This window comes from Ostrea edulis, chromosome 10 (genome assembly GCF_947568905.1).
Source record: "Ostrea edulis chromosome 10, xbOstEdul1.1, whole genome shotgun sequence".
Taxonomy (NCBI): domain Eukaryota; kingdom Metazoa; phylum Mollusca; class Bivalvia; order Ostreida; family Ostreidae; genus Ostrea; species Ostrea edulis.
In genome coordinates, this window is record NC_079173.1 from 48,588,567 (window position 1) to 48,608,968 (window position 20,402).

Consider the following 20,402-nt stretch of genomic DNA (forward strand, 5'->3'; position numbering starts at 1 on the left):
TAAAAACTCCTGTCACTTCAGGTGAAGGGACAGAACACCCCCCCCCCCCCCCTAATCTCAAATATCTTGAGTTTGATGTGGCTGCTGGGATTGAACCTCGAGCCTCCCAATTATTTCATGCTGATCAATCTGACAAAGCACGGAGATGATAAGAGATTACACCAGATTTAGAGTGAATAAAATCAAAAGTGTTCATCTAATATGTATGCCTAAATGAATTTTGACATTTGCAGCGACACAAAACTTCACAGTTTACAAAATATACGTAAACTTGCTATGACAAGCATCATATAAAAACAACCGATTCAAATCTAGTGCGTTCTGGAAACATGCACAAATGGAATGGACATTAAGAACAGAACATCAAAAACGAAATCAAAGGGAACACTGAAAGCTATGACTGATGGTTACCTTGGTGATAAATGAATCGCCCTGCGACTGGCGTGTGTAAAGAAAGAATGTTTCCATGAAATGTCAATCTATGCATATACATATTATATGAAAATTAGTATTTGAAGGTGGACAAGGCGGTAAAAGATCATGTCAGAGCAGAACTCTTTAGAAATGTATCTCCTCAATGAAAAGAGTTCTAAAACAGAAATGTATCTCTTCAATTAAAAGAGTTCTAAAATAGAAAGGTATCTCCTCAATTAAAAGAGTTCTAAACTAGAAAGGTATCTCCTCAATTAAAAGAGTTCTACACTAGAAAGGTATCTCCTCGATTACAAGAGTTTTTTAATAACTTGATAAGATTGAAAGTGGACATTACTTTCGATATGGATTAACGTGCTTACCTTCGTAAGTCATGCAATTAGTTATATATCAATCTCCAAGACTTAAATAAGATTGAAAGGGGATATTACTCTAGGTGTGGAAGTATAATTTTACCTCCTTGGATAAAAGAGTGTTAAATGGTTCTTCTGTCGACTCTGTACAGAACACTTACCATCCTCATCATGTTTAAGACCCAGATTGTGTCCGATCATGTGTGACAAAACTGTCGCTAATTTCTGGGGTTCAGTGAACGACGGGTTCTGAAACAGAATTTACGATAATTGTTTTATTCTATATATCGGTAATAAAATTCTATATTTCAATAACATTATGTCCTTATAATCTCTAAGTTAATAACATTATGTCCTTATAATCTCTAAGTTAATATCATTATGTCCTTATAATCTCTAATGTAATAACATTATGTCCTTATAATCTCTAAGTTAATATCATTATGTCCTTATAATCTCTAAGTTAATATCATTATGTCCTTATAATCTAAGTTAATATCATTATGTCCTTATAATCTCTAAGTTAATAACATTATGTCCTTATAATCTCTAAGTTAATAACATTATGTCCTTATAATCTCTAAGTTAATAACATTATGTCCTTATAATCTCTAAGTTAATATCATTATGTCCTTATAATCTCTAAGTTAATAACATTATGTCCTTATAATCTCTAAGTTAATATCATTATGTCCTTATAATCTCTAAGTTAATAACATTATGTCCTTATAATCTCTAAGTTAATAACATTATGTCCTTATAATCTCTAAGTTAATAACATTATGTCCTTATAATCTCTAATGTAATATCATTATGTCCTTATAATCTCTAAGTTAATATCATTATGTCCTTATAATCTCTAAGTTAATATCATTATGTCCTTATAATCTCTAAGTTAATAACATTATGTCCTTATAATCTCTAATGTAATAACATTATGTCCTTATAATCTCTAAGTTAATAACATTATGTCCTTATAATCTCTAATGTAATAACATTATGTCCTTATAATCTCTAAGTTAATATCATTATGTCCTTATAATCTCTAAGTTAATATCATTATGTCCTTATAATCTAAGTTAATATCATTATGTCCTTATAATCTAAGTTAATATCATTATGTCCTTATAATCTCTAAGTTAATAACATTATGTCCTTATAATCTCTAAGTTAATATCATTATGTCCTTATAATCTCTAAGTTAATAACATTATGTCCTTATAATCTCTAAGTTAATATCATTATGTCCTTATAATCTCTAAGTTAATAACATTATGTCCTTATAATCTCTAAGTTAATATCATTATGTCCTTATAATCTCTAAGTTAATATCATTATGTCCTTATAATCTCTAAGTTAATAACATTATGTCCTTATAATCTCTAATGTAATATCATTATGTCCTTATAATCTCTAAGTTAATATCATTATGTCCTTATAATCTCTAAGTTAATATCATTATGTCCTTATAATCTCTAATGTAATAACATTATGTCCTTATAATCTCTAAGTTAATAACATTATGTCCTTATAATCTCTAAGTTAATAACATTATGTCCTTATAATCTCTAAGTTAATAACATTATGTCCTTATAATCTCTAAGTTAATATCATTATGTCCTTATAATCTCTAAGTTAATAACATTATGTCCTTATAATCTCTAATGTAATATCATTATGTCCTTATAATCTCTAAGTTAATATCATTATGTCCTTATAATCTCTAAGTTAATATCATTATGTCCTTATAATCTCTAATGTAATAACATTATGTCCTTATAATCTCTAAGTTAATAACATTATGTCCTTATAATCTCTAATGTAATAACATTATGTCCTTATAATCTCTAAGTTAATAACATTATGTCCTTATAATCTCTAATGTAATAACATTATGTCCTTATAATCTCTAAGTTAATAACATTATGTCCTTATAATCTCTAAGTTAATAACATTATGTCCTTATAATCTCTAAGTTAATATCATTATGTCCTTATAATCTCTAAGTTAATATCATTATGTCCTTATAAGCTCTAAGTTAATAACATTATGTCCTTATAATCTCTAATGTAATAACATTATGTCCTTATAATCTCTAATGTAATAACATTATGTCCTTATAATCTCTAAGTTAATATCATTATGTCCTTATAATCTCTAAGTTAATAACATTATGTCCTTATAATCTCTAAGTTAATATCATTATGTCCTTATAATCTCTAAGTTAATATCATTATGTCCTTATAATCTCTAATGTAATAACATTATGTCCTTATAATCTCTAAGTTAATATCATTATGTCCTTATAATCTCTAATGTAATAACATTATGTCCTTATAATCTCTAAGTCAATAACATTATGTCCTTATAATCTCTAATGTAATAACATTATGTCCTTATAATCTCTAAGTCAATAACATTATGTCCTTATAATCTCTAAGTCAATAACATTATGTCCTTATAATCTCTAAGTTAATAACATTATGTCCTTATAATCTCTAATGTAATATCATTATGTCCTTATAATCTCTAAGTTAATAACATTATGTCCTTATAATCTCTAAGTTAATATCATTATGTCCTTATAATCTCTAAGTTAATAACATTATGTCCTTATAATCTCTAATGTAATAACATTATGTCCTTATAATCTCTAAGTTAATAACATTATGTCCTTATAATCTCTAAGTTAATAACATTATGTCCTTATAATCTCTAATGTAATATCATTATGTCCTTATAATCTCTAAGTTAATATCAAGGTTAGGGTTAGTTAACTTCATACTCAGGGTTAGGGTTAGTAACTCCATACTCATGGTTAGGGTTAGTTAACTTCATACTCGAATCATTATGATCATTCTGATACAGAAAGTGTAGAGTTACTAATCCCAACAGCTTGGTCAGCACTCAGAATCTATTACTGACTTTTACCTGACTAATCCCAACAGCTCGGTCATCTCACAGACTCTGACTTTTACCTTACTAATCCCAACAGCTCGGTCATCTCACAGAATCTGACTTTTACCTTACTAATCCCAACAGCTCGGTCATCTCACAGAATCTGACTTTTATCTTACTAATCCCAACAGCTCGGTCATCTCACAGACTCTGACTTTTATCTTACTAATCCCAACAGCTCGGTCAGCACACAGAATCTGACTTTTATCTTACTAATCCCAACAGCTCGGTCATCTCACAGAATCTGACTTTTATCTTACTAATCCCAACAGCTCGGTCATCTCACAGAATCTGACTTTTACCTTACTAATCCCAACAGCTCGGTCATCTCACAGATTCTGACTTTTATCTTACTAATCCCAACAGCTCGGTCATCTCACAGACTCTGACTTTTATCTTACTAATCCCAACAGCTCGGTCAGCACACAGAATCTGACTTTTATCTTACTAATCCCAACAGCTCGGTCATCTCACAGAATCTGACTTTTATCTTACTAATCCCAACAGCTCGGTCATCTCACAGAATCTGACTTTTACCTTACTAATCCCAACAGCTTGGTCATCTCACAGAATCTGACTTTTATCTTACTAATCCCAACAGCTCGGTCATCTCACAGAATCTGACTTTTACCTTACTAATCCCAACAGCTCGGTCAGCACACAGAATCTGACTTTTATCTTACTAATCCCAACAGCTCGGTCATCTCACAGAATCTGACTTTTACCTTACTAATCCCAACAGCTCGGTCAGCACACAGAATCTGTCTTTTATCTGACTAATCCCAACAGCTCGATCAGCACACAGAATCTGACTTTTATCTGACTAATCCCAACAGCTTGGTCAGCACACAGAATCTGACTTTTACCTTACTAATCCCAATAGCTCGGTCAGTGCACACAGAATCAGGTACTGCCATCCCCATCGAATTGTTCTGCAAGTTTTCTCCACTGAAACAAAAACCTTCAGTTATATACTACACACCAGTCTGTTCTGATAGAAATCATACACACAAGTCTGTTCTAATAGAAATTATACACACACAAGTCTATACATACACCAATCTGTTCTGATAGAAATTATACACACACAAGTCTGTTCTGATAGAAATTATACACACACAAGTCTATACATACACCAATCTGTTCTGATAGAAATTATACACACACAAGTGTGTTCTGATAGAAATCATACACACAACAGTCTGTTCTGATAGAAATTACACACACACCAGTCTATACACACACCAGTCTGTTCTGATAGAAATTATACACACACAAGTGTGTTCTGATAGAAATCATACACACAACAGTCTGTTCTGATAGAAATTACACACACACCAGTCTATACACACACCAGTCTGTTCTGATAGAAATTATACACACACGTCTGTTTTAATAGAAATTATACACAAACCAGTCTGTTCTGATAGAAATTATACACACACCAGTCTGTTCTGATAGAAATTATACACACACCAGTCTGTTCTGATAGAAATTACACAGACACCAGTCTGTTCTGATAGAAATTATACACACACCAGTCTGTTCTGATAGAAATTACACACACACCAGTCTATACACACACCAGTCTGTTCTGATAGAAATTACACACACACAGGCAACGAAATTAAGGGGAAATACTCGCTAAATGCGAGTTAAAAATTGAATTTGTGAGTAAAAAATCACAAGTGATCGCAACTTTTTGCAGTGAAAAAACCCCTATCTTTTTCCCGGATTTCCTCGGTTTATTGGCTGTACTTTGAAGTTGACAATAATTTTGTCTTGTGCATAGAAACGCTTTACAAAATTAATATACAAGTATTGAAAAATTAAATGTGGATTGAATAAATAACTAAGGCCAAGGTCATCTCAGTCAGTGATGTCGAAGACAGCCTACTTCATATACACTTCGGACGTCTCAGAGACGTCTGATTTAAATAGCAAGCATGTTGATCTCGTCCGTGTCTACATGAAACAACACATGACAGTGTTAGTGTCACCGTTTCACGTGGTGTCCTTCTGTACTCTATAGTCAAACACTTCGAGTTCGCAGGGTTTTCTTTTCAACTAAAATTTTTTTAGATAAAATTTCCAAAAGTTTTGAAAATATAGTTTGAATTGGCGCAAACAGTCTTCAAGATTGCAATCCACATGATGCTGTAAATAGGTGGTAGATCTCTGGACAGCGAGTACGCCGCACAAGTGTACCCTATGACCCGCACCATGTATGTTGTCTGATAATTCATTCAATTTTAAATGAAAGAATTCGAATCTTATTTTTATTATTGTACTTTAAAGGAGATTTTAAAAGATTTCCCCAAAATTTTGAAAAAGAGACATGCTTGTTTTCTTAAATTCATGTAAAACAGTAATCGATTGAAAAATGCTAGTAAAAGCTCAATTTTGCTAGTTGGAAAATAATCCACTAGCTAAAATTTGCTAGTAGTCAAAAAAGTTAATTTCAATCCCTGACACACAAGTCTGTTCTGATAGAAATAAAACATATTTGTTTTACAGTAACTGCTAAAGATCCTTCTTTCTTCTACACATCAAATGATTACAAAAAAATCAACAATTATGTATATGACTCGATGTGATGTGATGGGATGAATTACACACATGATGGGATGAATTACACATGTGATGAATTACACACATGATGGGATGAATTACACACATGATGGGATGAATTACACATGTGATGAATTACACACATGATGGGATGAATTACACACATGATGGGATGAATTACACACATGATGGGATGAATTACACATGTGATGAATTACACACATGATGGGATGAATTATACACATGATGGGATGAATTACACACATGATGGGATGAATTACACATGTGATGAATTACACACATGATGGGATGAATTATACACATGATGGGATGAATTACACACATGATGTGATGAATTACACACATGATGTGATGAATTACATGTGATGGGATGAATTACACGTGATGAATTACACACATGATGGGATGAATTACACACATGATGGGATGAATTACACACATGATGGGATGAATTACATGTGATGGGATGAATTACACGTGATGAATTACACACATGATGGGATGAATTACACATGTGATGGGATGAATTACATGTGATGGGATGAATTACATGTGATGGGATGAATTACACATGATGGGATGAATTACATGTGATGGGATGAATTACACATGTGATGGGATGAATTACACGTGATGGGATGAATTACATGTGATGAATTACACATGTGATGGGATGAATTACACACATGATGGGATGAATTTCACATGTGATGAATTACACACATGATGGGATGAAATTACACACATGATGGGATGAATTACACATGTGATGGGATGAATTACATGTGATGGGATGAATTACACACGTGATGGGATGAATTACACATGTGATGGGATGAATTTCAAATGTGATGAATTACGTACGTGACTAAATGCAGTAGTGTATGGGGCATGTCTACAAGTGTTGACACTTTATAATGGAGGAGATGTTTAAAGTTTTCCCGTAGATTGGATGTCATAGTAACCAAGTTCCCACGATTCCAAAGTTCAAGGTACACCAGTGATATCCGGAGGTTGAGATCTCTATAGTACTGTAAATACAAAACAGAACAGTCAGGTACACCAGTGATATCCGGAGGTTGAGATCTCTGTAGTACTGTAAATACAAAACAACAGTCAGGTACACCAGTGATATCCGGAGGTTGAGATCTCTATAGTACTGTAAATACAAAACAAGAGGCCCAGGGGCCTTATAGGTCACCTGAGTATCATGTAACAACCTTCCAATGTTTGAATTAGGTCTGTGTTTAAATATAAGAATTTTACTTTTGGATGGAAGAAACATTGAATAGCTATGTGGTCAGCCCCGCCTTTGCACCAGAACCCCTGACCCAGGGGCCATAAATTTCAGTTTTGAAAGAAGCATCCTTGATCATCATTATCATACTATTAGTTTGTCTACTTAATACCCAGCAGCAGAGGAGAAGATTTTCAAAGAAATAAAATGCATTTTCACTATATGATCAATAGGGCCCCACCCTAATACCAGAACCCCTGACCCAGGGGCCATAAATTTCACAATTTTGAAAGAGGCATCCTTGCTCATCATAATCATGCTATTGGTTTGTCTACTTAATACCCAAGGACAGAGAAGAAGATTTTCAGAGAAATAATGCATTTTCACTATATGACTTATAGAGCCCCACCCTAGCACCAGAGCCCCTGATCCAGGGGCCATGAATTTCACAATTTTTAACAAGAGGTACTGTGAGCAATGCTCACTAAGAATACCCCCCGCTTACCCCAATCTCCCAAAGGGTGTTGGTAATAGGTATAAACTACCTCTTTTCTGAGTGTTGCTACTTCGATGTCCAGTGCGCATGACCTTTGACCCCAAAATCGATAGGGAACATCTTCATCCCATGGGTAGTCCATATGTATGATATGGTGACGGTAGGTGGAAAGGATAACGCTTTAGAGCCCGGAAACCATATTGCTACTTCAATGTCCAGTGCGCTTGACCTTTGACCTTTTGACCCCAAAATCGATAGGGAATATCTTCATCCTATGGGTAGTCCATATGTATGATATGGTGACGGTAGGTGGAAAGGATAACGCTTTAGAGCCCGGAAACCATATTGCTACTTCAATATCCAGTGCGCTTGACCTTTGACCTTTTGACCCCAAAATCGATAGGGAACATCTTCATCCTATGGGTAGTCCATATGTATGATATGGTGACGGTAGGTGGAAAGGATAACGCTTTAGAGCCCGGAAACCATATTGCTACTTCAATGTCCAGTGCGCTTGACCTTTGACCTTTTGACCCCAAAATCGATAGGGAACATCTTCATCCTATGGGTAGTCCATATGTATGATATGGTGACTGTAGGTGGAAAGGATAACACTTTAGAGTCCGGAAACCATATTGCTACTTCGATGTCCAGTGTGCTTGACCTTTGACCTTTTGACCCCAAAATCGATAGGGAACATCTTCATCCCATGGGTAGTCCATATATATGATATGGTGACGGTAGGTGGAAAGGATAATGCTTTAGAGCCCGGAAACCATTGCGTCTACAGACGGACGGACGGACAACTCGATTCCAGTATACCCCCCCACAATTTGTTGCGGGGGGTATAAAGAGGCATCCTTGCTCATCATTACCATGCTATTAGTTTGTCTACTTAATACCCAGAGAGAGAGAAGATTTTCAAAGAATTTCTACATTTTCACTATATGACCAATAGAGCCCCACCCTAACACAAGAACCCCTACCCCAGGGGCCATGAATTTCACAATTTTGGTAGAGGGCTCAATGCTCATTATAATTATGCCCACAGTTTGGCTTCTTGATGTCCAGGAGTAAAGAAGAAGATTTTTTAAAATTACACTCATTTTGATGGTTTTTGCCATTTTCACTATATGACCAATAGAGCCCCACCCTAACATAAGAACCCCTGCCCCAGGGGCCATGAATTTCACAATTTTGGTAGAGGGCTCAATGCTCATTATAATTATGCCCACAGTTTGGCTTCTTGATGTCCAGGAGTAAAGAAGAAGATTTTTTAAAATTACACTCATTTTGATGGTTTTTGCCCCACCCCTCAGGCCCCAGGGGGGCAGGGACCACGAATTTCACAATTTTTGTTCCCCATCACCCACAGATGTTATATGCCAAAATTGGTTGAAATTGGTTCAGGGGTTTCAGAGAAGAAGCTGAAAATGTTCAAATGTTAACGCACGACGAACAACGACGGACAAAAACAGATAGCAATAGGTCACCTGAATGAATTCAGGTGACCTAACAACAGTCAGGTACACCAGTGATATCCGGAGGTTGAGATCTTTGTAGTACTGTAAATACAAAACAACAGTCAGGTACACCAGTGATATCCGGAGGTTGAGATCTCTGTAGTACTGTAAATACAAAACAGAAAAGTCAGGTACACCAGTGATATCCGGAGGTTGAGATCTTTGTAGTACTGTAAATACAAAACAACAGTCAGGTACACCAGTGATATCCGGAGGTTGAGATCTCTGTAGTACTGTAAATACAAAACAGAAAAGTCAGGTACACCAGTGATATCCGGAGGTTGAGATCTCTATAGTACTGTAAATACAAAACAGAACAGTCAGGTACACCAGTGATATCTGGAGGTTGAGATCTCTGTAGTACTGTAAATACAAAACAGAAAAGTCAGGTACACCAGTGATATCCGGAGGTTGAGATCTCTATAGTACTGTAAATACAAAACAGAACAGTCAGGTACACCAGTGATATCCGGAGGTTGAGATCTCTGTAGTACTGTAAATACAAAACAGAATTTTGTAGAACAGTCAGTTACCACAGTGATACATGGAGGTCTCCCTAGAACTGTAGATATATAAACAGAATTTGTTTAGAACTATAGATATATTAACAGAATTTGTTTAGCTGTAGATATATAAACGGAATTTGTTTAGAACTGTAGATATATAAACAGAATTTGTTTAGAACTGTAGATATATAAACAGAATTTGTTTAGAACTGTAGATATATTAACAGAATTTGTTTAGCTGTAGATATATAAACAGAATTTGTTTAGAACTGTAGATATATAAACATAATTTGTTTAACTGTAGATATATAAACGGAATTTGTTTAGAACTGTAGATATATAAACAGAATTTGTTTAGAACTGTAGATATATAAACAGAATTTGTTTAGAACTGTAGATATATTAACAGAATTTGTTTAGCTGTAGATATATAAACAGAATTTGTTTAGAACTGTAGATATATAAACATAATTTGTTTAACTGTAGATATATAAACAGAATTTGTTTAGCTGTAGATATATAAACAGAATTTGTTTAGAACTGTAGATATATTAACAGAATTTGTTTAGCTGTAGGTATATAAACAGAATTTGTTTAGAACTGTAGATATATAAACAGAATTTGTTTAACTGTAGATATATAAACAGAATTTGTTTAGCTCTAGATATATAAATGGAATTTGTTAAGGGTTAGGGTTAAGGTTAAGGGTCAAGGGTTAGAGGTTAAGGGTTAGGCTGTTGAACACTGCAGTTGTCACAATAACATCATCATCTGGTTTTGTTTGGAATTCTGATGTCCTATTAGAGAATGTATGTTGCAGCAGATATAGCTTTAAGCTAGATTACATCTTACACACAATGCTATCGATTTGGTGAGTAGTAAGCTAGATTACACCAGGTTATACCTGACTACAGGAATTTAGATTAAACTAAAATTTCCATGAAACACTCCACTGATATTTTCCTTACCTTCTTTCAGAGATGTACACTGATTTTTATGTAATACTTAGTAATGGTACTGTGTAAATACTTAGCAACTATACTGTCTAAATACTTAGCAACTGTACTGTGTAAGTACTTAGTAATTTTACTGTGTAAATATTTAGTAATGGTACTGTGTAAGCACTTAGTAATGGTACTGTGTAATACTTAGTAATGGTATGTAAGTACTTTGTAATGGTACTGTGTAAGTACTTAGTAATGGTACTGTATAAGTACTTAGTAATGGTACTGTATAAGTACTTAGTAATAGTACTGAGTAATACTTAGTAATGGTACTGTATAAGTACTTAGTAATGGTAATGTGTAAGTACTTAGTAATGGTACTGTGTAAATATTTAGTAATGGTACTGTGTAAATATTTAGTAATGGTACTGTATAAGTACTTAGTAATGGTACTGAGTAATACTTAGTAATAGTACTGAGTAATACTTAGTAATGGTAATGTGTAAGTACTTAGTAATGGTAATGTGCAAGTACTTAGAAATGGTAATATGTAAGTACTTAGTAATGGTAATGTGTAAATACTTAGTAATTGTACTGTGTAAGTATTAAGTAATTGTACTGTGTAATACTTAGTAATGGTACTGTGTTAGTACTTAGTAATGGTACTATGTAAGTACTTACTAATGGTACTGTGTAAGTACTTGTTAATGGTACTCTGTAAGTACTGAGTAATGGTACTGTATAAATACTTAGTAATGGTACTCTGTAAGTACTTAGTAATGGTACTGAGTAATACTTAGTAATGGTACTGTGTTAGTACTTAGTAATGGTACTTTGTAAATACTTAGTAATGGTACTGTGTAAGTACTTAGTAACTGTACTGTGTAAATACTTAGCAACTGTACTGTGTAAATACTTAGCAACTGTACTGTGTAAGTACTTAGCAACTGTACTGTGTAATACTTAGTAATGGTACTGTGTAAGTACTTAGTAATGGTACTGAGTAAGTACTTAGTAATGGTACTGTGTAAGTACTTAGTGATGGTACTGTGTAAGTACTTAGTAATAGTACTGAGTAATACTTAGTAATAATACTGAGTCATACTTAGTAATGGTAATGTGTAAGTACTTAGTAATGGTACTGTATAAATACTTAGTAATGGTACTGTATAAATACTTAGTAATGGTACTGTGTAAGTACTTAGTAATGGTACTGTGTAATAGCATTGACTGTCTGTAAGGCGTAACCAAACTTAACACTCACCAAATCGATAGCATTGACTGTCTGTAAGGCGTTACCAAACTTAACACTCACCAAATCGATAGCATTGACTGTCTGTAAGGCGTAACCAATGGTGCCAGCCAATGAGAGGTTCAGTTTGTTTATCTACAAAAGTAAGAAATTATCAAAAGAAAATCATCTCTAGTGTTTCTTTCAAAACTTATTTACATAAATAGGCTGTCCCCTCACAAACCATAGTGCTAAACATTAATTCAATGTCATTTCTATATAATTCTGTATTTATAAACTTATTTACATGTACTTAATAGGCTGTCCCCTCACAAACCATAGTGCTAAGCACTAATTCAATGTCATTCCTATATAATTCTGTATTTATAAACTTATTTACATGTACTTAATAAGCTGTCCCCTCACACACCATAGTGCTAAGCACTAATTCAATGTCATTTCTCTATAATTCTGTATTTATAAACTTATTTACATGTACTTAATAGGCTGTCCCCTCACAAACCATAGTGCTAAGCACTAATTCAATGTCATTCCTATATAATTCTGTATTTTTAATGCAGGACTCTAATTACATTAATTTAAGGAAGCTTCACAGACTTTATAGAAACTGATAATTAACTTCCCCAGGCCTTGTGGGACTTTATAAACACAAGAAACTGATAATTAACTTCCCCAGGCCTTGTGGGACTTTATAAACACAAGAAACTGATAATTAACTTCCCCAGGCCTTGTGGGACTTTATAAACACAAGAAACTGATAATTAACTTCCCCAGTCCTTGTGAGACTTTATAAACACGAGAAACAGATAATTAACTTCCTCAGGTCTTGTGAGACTTTATAAACACAAGAAACTGATAATTAACTTCCCCAGGCCTTGTGGGACTTTATAAACACAAGAAACTGATAATTAACTTCCCCAGGCCTTGTGGGACTTTATAAACACAAGAAACTGATAATTAACTTCCCCAGGCCTTGTGGGACTTTATAAACACAAGAAACTGATAATTAACTTCCCCAGGCCTTGTGGGACTTTATAAACACAAGAAACAGATAGTTAACTTCCTCAGGCCTTGTGGGACTTTATAAACACAAGAAACTGATAATTAACTTCCCCAGGCCTTGTGGGACTTTATAAACACAAGAAACTGATAATTAACTTCCCCAGGCCTTGTGGGACTTTATAAACACAAGAAACAGATAGTTAACTTCCCCAGGCCTTGTGGGACTTTATAAACACAAGAAACAGATAGTTAACTTCCCCAGGCCTTGTGGGACTTTATAAACACAAGAAACAGATAGGTAACTTCCTCAGGCCTTGTGGGACTTTATAAACACAAGAAACTAATAATTAACTTCCCCAGGCCTTGTGGGACTTTATAAACACAAGAAACTGATAATTAACTTCCCCAGTCCTTGTGAGACTTTATAAACACAAGAAACTGATAATTAACTTCCCGAGGCCTTGTGAGACTTTATAAACACAAGAAACTGATAGTTAACTTCCTCAGGCCTTGTGAGACTTTATAAACACAAGAAACTGATAGTTAACTTCCTCAGGCCTTGTGAGACTTTATAAACACAAGAAACTGATAATTAACTTCCCCAGGCCTTGTGAGACTTTATAAACACGAGAAACAGATTGTTAACTTCCTCAGGCCTTACTGATTTGTTGTCCAGGATCAGTCCCAGCTTGACATTCTTCACTTTCTTTTGCTCCATGTTACTGGCCTGTAAACAGAGAAAAAAATATGTTACTGTAAATTACAGAATTGTGTTACTAGCCTGTAAATTACAGAATTATGTTACTAGCCTGTAAATTACAGAATTATGTTACTGGCCTGTAAATTACAGAATGTTACTGGCCTGTAAATTACAAAATTATGTTACTAGCCTGTAAATTACAGAATGTTACTGGCCTGTAAATTACAGAATTATGTTACTAGCCTGTAAATTACAGAATTATGTTACTGGTATGTAAATTACAGAATTATGTTACTGTAAATTACAGAATTATGTTACTAGCCTGTAAATTACAGAATTATGTTACTGGTATGTAAATTACAGAATTAGGTTACTAGCCTGTAAATTACAGAATTATGTTACTGGTATGTAAATTACAGAATTAGGTTACTGTAAATTACATAATTATGTTACTGTAAATTACAGAATTATGTTACTGGTATGTAAATTACAGAATTGTCCCCATGCTGTGTATAAGCTCCACCCTATGCAGTGTATAAATTCCATCCCCATGCTGTGTATAAGCCCCTCCCCATGCTGTGTATAAGCCCCTCCCCATGCTGTGTATAATCCCCACCCTATGCTGTGTATAAGCCCCTCCCCATGCTGTGAATAAGACCCTCCCATGCTGTATATAAGGCCCTTCCCATGCTTGTATAAACTCCATCCTATGTTGTGTATAAGCCCCTCCCCATGTGGTGAATAAGCCCCTCCCCATACTGTGAATAAGCCCCTCCCCATGCTGTGTACAAGCCCCTTCCCATGTTGTGTACAAGCCCCTTCCCATGTTGTGTACAAACCCTCCCTATGTTGTGTATAAGCCCCTCCCCATGTTGTGTATATAAGCCCCTCCCCATGTTGTGTGTAAGCCCCTCCCCATGTTGTGTGCAAGTCCCTCCCTATGTTGTGTACAAGCCCCTCCCCATGTTGTGTGCAAGTCCCTCCACATGTTGTGTACAAACCCTCCCTATGTTTTGTATAAGTCCCTCCCCATGTTGTGTGTAAGTCCCTCCCCATGTTGTGTACAAGCCCCTTGCCATGTTGTGTATAAACCCCTCACTATGTTGTGTACAAGCCCCTTGCCATGTTGTGTATAAACCCCTCACTATGTTGTGTATAAGTCCCTCCCCATGTTGTGTATAAACCCCTCGCTATGTTGTGTATAAGTCCCTCCCCATGCTGTGTATAAGTCCCTCCCCATGTTGTGTATAAGCTCCTCCCCATGTTGTGTACATCCCCCCATGCTGTTTTTACCTGCACAGCTCTGAGGTAGCTCACTCTCTGTCGGAACTCGGCCGGGTGAAGTTGATCAAATGGCTTCCACTGACCAAAATCATTTCCTATCAAGAGATATACATTATAGAATGACAGACATACATTATACGATGACAAAATATACAATAAAGAATGACAGACATACATTATACGATGACAAAATATACAATAAAGAATGACAGACATACATCAGCTATTTAAATGTTTTTAGACATAAATATACTAAGACAAAATATTAATCTGAGATAAGAAATGTTTGTAATTTGCACTTCTAAAAATACTTCAAAAATTAAAAGTTGAACTAGAAAACTGACACGGTCAGCAAGGGCACCGCCAAGGGTTATTAGAGAAAAGTGACATCTGTATTTGATATAGCAATGTTTGGGGCTGGTATATATGTTAGAATTAATAATATATAAAGATACATTGGAATGCCAATTTGTGAAAAAGGAATCATGAAGCATATTTATGAGAGACTTATGCAATTTAAATTATTTCTGTTTGACACACACTCATCCACTCAAACACAACAGAGTGCAACAAAATCCCATTGTAATAGGGGATTCAAAATGGATAACTGGTACAAAATATGGTACATACTATTCGAAAAGGATTATGAATTTGACATATTGATGTCTTGGAAAAGGAAATTCTGACATCGGGGCTCTAAGCGTTTTCAAACACATTGTCATTTGATAAAAGTGTTCTACATTTTTAAAAATAGAGATTAATATGTCTTTACATACATAGGTGAGAAAGTTTCCATTATTCCTAGCCAAGACATACCAAGTATGCGCAAAAAATTCATAAGCAAATATCAAAATACTCACGTAGAAAATGTGGACCTTACCGTCAACAAGCGCAGCGAAACACGACATTTCGAGATTTTCGCCGACGAAAGCTCAGTAACAGTAATGAATAAGGTACACTCATTTTGTATCTATTTTGTGACTTTCTTTATTAAAAGGAACAGTTCTCTAATGTATAATGTGCAATTACTACATAATTCAATAACTTGAAACATGAGAAGCAGTTTCACTTTGCAACCGGATATAAGAAATTTTATTTCGTATTCCGATCCCGATCGAAAGTTGTTGACTGGGAATGACGTGTTTTAATTCAATATACATGTAACATCAAGCATTTTTTATATCACATTAAAAAAAAACAAATATATACACATACACAATGTTGTAGAGTTATTTCTTGTAAATTTTCTATATATCAGTACAATGCATATCATAATTCAAACTGAATTATCTCCCTTAGACAGTGGTAAATAAATACGGTCATAATAAGAAAAATGATGACATTCAAACAGACAGACAAAGTGACATGACTTCAAAATCTATAGGTATCTCCCTTTTATTGTAAAGTATTTCTGTACAAAATTTGAAAACTGTACAATGAAAACTGTTTGAGTTATCATGTCACAAAGTGTTCATAATAACAAAGATAATGACACACATACAGACAGACAAAGTGACATGACCCCAAAATCTATAGGCGTCTCTCTTTTATTGTAAAGAATTTCTGTACAAAATTTGAAAACTGTACAATGAAAACTGTTTGAGTTATTGTGTCACAAAGAAAGTGTTCATAATAATAACGATCATGCCGTACAGACAGACAGACAAAGTGACATGACCCCAAAATCTATAGGCTTCTTCCTCTTATTGTACATTATTTCTGTACAAAATTTGAAAACTGTACGATAAAAACTGTTTAAGTTATCGTGTCACAAAGAAAGTGTTGACGGACAGATGGACGAACAGACGGACAATGTGATTACTATAGGGCTTCCCGCATTACATGCGGGGCCCTAATAAATATACCAATACCACATTTCACCTCTCATTCTATTTAGCAATTCTTCATTATGATTCTCATATTCTGAACAAGGGTTGTGAATTTAAACTTACAAAGATTATAATCAATACTTTCCTTCTGCACCAATCAGAGACAAGATAGGGTGTACAAACTTACTACACCTTCCCACTGCACCAATCAGAGACAAGATAGGGTGTACAAACTTACCACACCTTCCTACTCACCAATCAGAGACAAGATAGGGTGTATAAACTTACCACACCTTCCCACTGCACCAATCAGAGACAAGATAGGGTGTACAAACTTACCACACCTTTCCACTGCACCAATCAGAGACAAGATAAGGTGTACAAACTTACCACACCTTCCTACTGCACCAGTCAGAGATCAGATAGGGTGTACAAACTTACCACACCTTCCTACTGCACCAATCAGAGATCAGATAGGGTGTACAAACTTACCACACCTTCCCACTGCACCAGTCAGAGATCAGATAGGGTGTACAAACTTACCACACCTTCCTACTGCACCAATCAGAGACAAGATAGGGTGTACAAACTTACCACACCTTCCCACTGCACCAATCAGAGATCAGATAGGGTGTACAAACTTACCACACATTCTGCTGCACCAATCAAAGATCAGATAGATTGTACAAACTTACCATATACCCTGCTGCATCAATCAGAGACAAGATAGGGTTTACAAACTTACCACACCTCCCTGTTGCACAAATCAAATATCAGATAGGGTTTACAAACTTACCACAGCTCTCTAGAATTTCTCTGGAAGCCTTAAACACAAGATGTGGGTGTCTCATCTATAATTATCAAATAAAAATCATAATAATAATTGTAAATTTATCATTAACTCTATTTTTAATTCCAACATCTGGATTCCTTTAAGTATTGACAAATTTAGTCTGTCACAGTGATATTTAAAATCTATCATCAGTATCCATAACAATGGCTTGCCTTCTAACACCAGCATTCACAATTTTTTTATTCTTACCAAACTTTTACTTTCTGTATGTCAGCTTTTCTTGTCCATGGCCTCATTTAATATTTTTATCAATCTATCATCTTTAAGTACTTTCAGTACTATGATTTTTTTTATTCTTACCCCTAAATCGCCTTTCAGTGGGTGGATGATGTATGTCACATTATTTAGGTTGATAATTCCCCTGAAACAAACAACAAACAAATAACATTGCTATCTATAAACAAACAACAAGAGGTACTGTGAGCAATGCTCACTAAGAATACCCCCCACTTACCCCAATCTCCCAAAGGGTGTTGGTAATAGGTATAAACTACCTCTTTTCTGAGTGTAAAAAACAAATGGCATGACAAACCGAACCATATTGCTACTTCGATGTCCAGTGCGTTCGACCTTTGACCTTTTGACCCCAAAATCAATAGGGAACATCTTCATCCCATGGGTAGTCCATATGTGTGATATGGTGACTGTAGGTGGAAAGGATAACGCTTTAGAGCCCGGAAACCACATTGCTACTTCGATGTCCAGTGCACTTGACCTTTGACCTTTTGACCCCAAAATCAATAGGGAACATCTTCATCCCATGGGTAGTCCATATGTATGATATGGTGACTGTAGGTGGAAAGGATAACGCTTTAGAGCCCGGAAACCATATTGCTACTTCGATGTCCAGTGCGCTTGACTTTTGACCTTTTGACCCCAAAATCAATAGGGAACATCATCATCCCATGGGTAGTCCATATGTATGATATGGTGACTGTAGGTGGAAAGGATAATGCTTTAGAGTCCGGAAACCATATTGCTACTTTGATGTCCAGTGCGCATGACCTTTGACCTTTTGACCCCAAAATCGATAGGGAACATCTTCATCCCATGGGTAGTCCATATGTATGATATGGTGACTGTAGTTGGAAAGGATAACGCTTTAGAGCCCGGAAACCATATTGCTACTTCGATGTCCAGTGCGCTTGACCTTTGACCTTTTGACCCCAAAATCGATAGGGAACATCTTCATCCCATGGGTAGTCCATATGTATGATATGGTGACGGTAGGTGGAAAGGATAATGCTTTAGAGTCCGGAAACCATTGCGTCTACAGACGGACGGACGGACGGACGGACAGACAGACGGACAACCCTATTCCAGTATACCCCCCCCCCCCCCACAACTTGTTGCGGGGGGTATAATAAATAACATTATCTCCCACAAACAAACAACATTACAAACAACAAACAACATTACCTCACACACACAAACAAATAACATTAACTCTCAAAAACAAACAACATTATCTCCAACAAACAAACAACAAACAACATTATCTCCAACACACAAACAAATAACAATATCTCCCACACACAAATAAACAACATTATCTCCCAAACACAAACAACACTAAGTTCCACAACATTAACTTCCACAAACAAATAACACTACCTCCCTCAAACAAACAAATAACACTACCTCCCTCAAACAAATAAATAACACTACCAGCTCCCTAAAACAAACAAATAACACTACCAGCTCCCTAAAACAAACAAATAACACTACCAGCTCCCTAAAACAAACAAATAACACTACCATCTCCCTCAAACAAACAAATAACACTACCTCCCTCAAACAAACAAATAACACTACCTCCCTCAAACAAATAAATAACACTACCAGCTCCCTAAAACAAACAAATAACACTACCTCCCTCAAACAAACAAATAACACTACCTCCCTCAAACAAACAAATAACACTACCTCCCTCAAACAAACAAATAACACTACCACCTCCCTAAAACAAACAAATAACACTACCTCCCTCAAACAAACAAATAACACTACCTCCCTAAAACAAACAAATAACACTACTTCACTAAAACAAACAGCATTATCTCCCACAAATTAGCTTAGGTGAGCTAAAAATAAACAAATAACATTACCTCCCACAAACAAACAAATAACACTGGATTCTGGATTTATAACATTGGATTCCACATTTATAACACTGGATTCTGGATTAAGTATTATAATGCTGGATTCCACATTTATAACACTGGATTCTGGATTAAGTATTATAATGCTGGATTCCACATTTATAACACTGGATTCAGGATAAGTATTATAACACTGGATTCTGGATTAAGTATTATAATGCTGGATTAAGTATTATAACACTGGATTCTGGATTAAGTATTATAATGCTGGATTCTGGATTAAGTATTATAACACTGGATTCTGGATTAAGTATTATAACACTGGATTCCACATTTATA

General features: G+C 35.1%; 1 protein-coding gene across 2 annotated transcripts in view; it reads right to left on the reverse strand.

Annotated features, from left to right (window-relative positions):
• Window positions 1–20,402, reverse strand: part of LOC125666228 (disintegrin and metalloproteinase domain-containing protein unc-71-like) — a 70,188-nt gene that overhangs the window by 29,405 nt on the left and 20,381 nt on the right. Inside the window, exons 6-14 of one of the 2 annotated variants that reach the window (XM_056152497.1) lie at window positions 18,262–18,322; window positions 17,905–17,959; window positions 15,289–15,374; window positions 13,957–14,022; window positions 12,357–12,428; window positions 7,200–7,366; window positions 4,610–4,691; window positions 947–1,034; window positions 412–438 (exon numbers count right to left, since the gene is read on the reverse strand). In XM_056152497.1, coding sequence (XP_056008472.1) covers window positions 412–438; window positions 947–1,034; window positions 4,610–4,691; window positions 7,200–7,366; window positions 12,357–12,428; window positions 13,957–14,022; window positions 15,289–15,374; window positions 17,905–17,959; window positions 18,262–18,322 — 704 coding nt within the window. The remainder of the gene's footprint in view (window positions 1–411; window positions 439–946; window positions 1,035–4,609; window positions 4,692–7,199; window positions 7,367–12,356; window positions 12,429–13,956; window positions 14,023–15,288; window positions 15,375–17,904; window positions 17,960–18,261; window positions 18,323–20,402) is intronic. The other variant, XM_056152498.1, reaches the window with a different exon arrangement.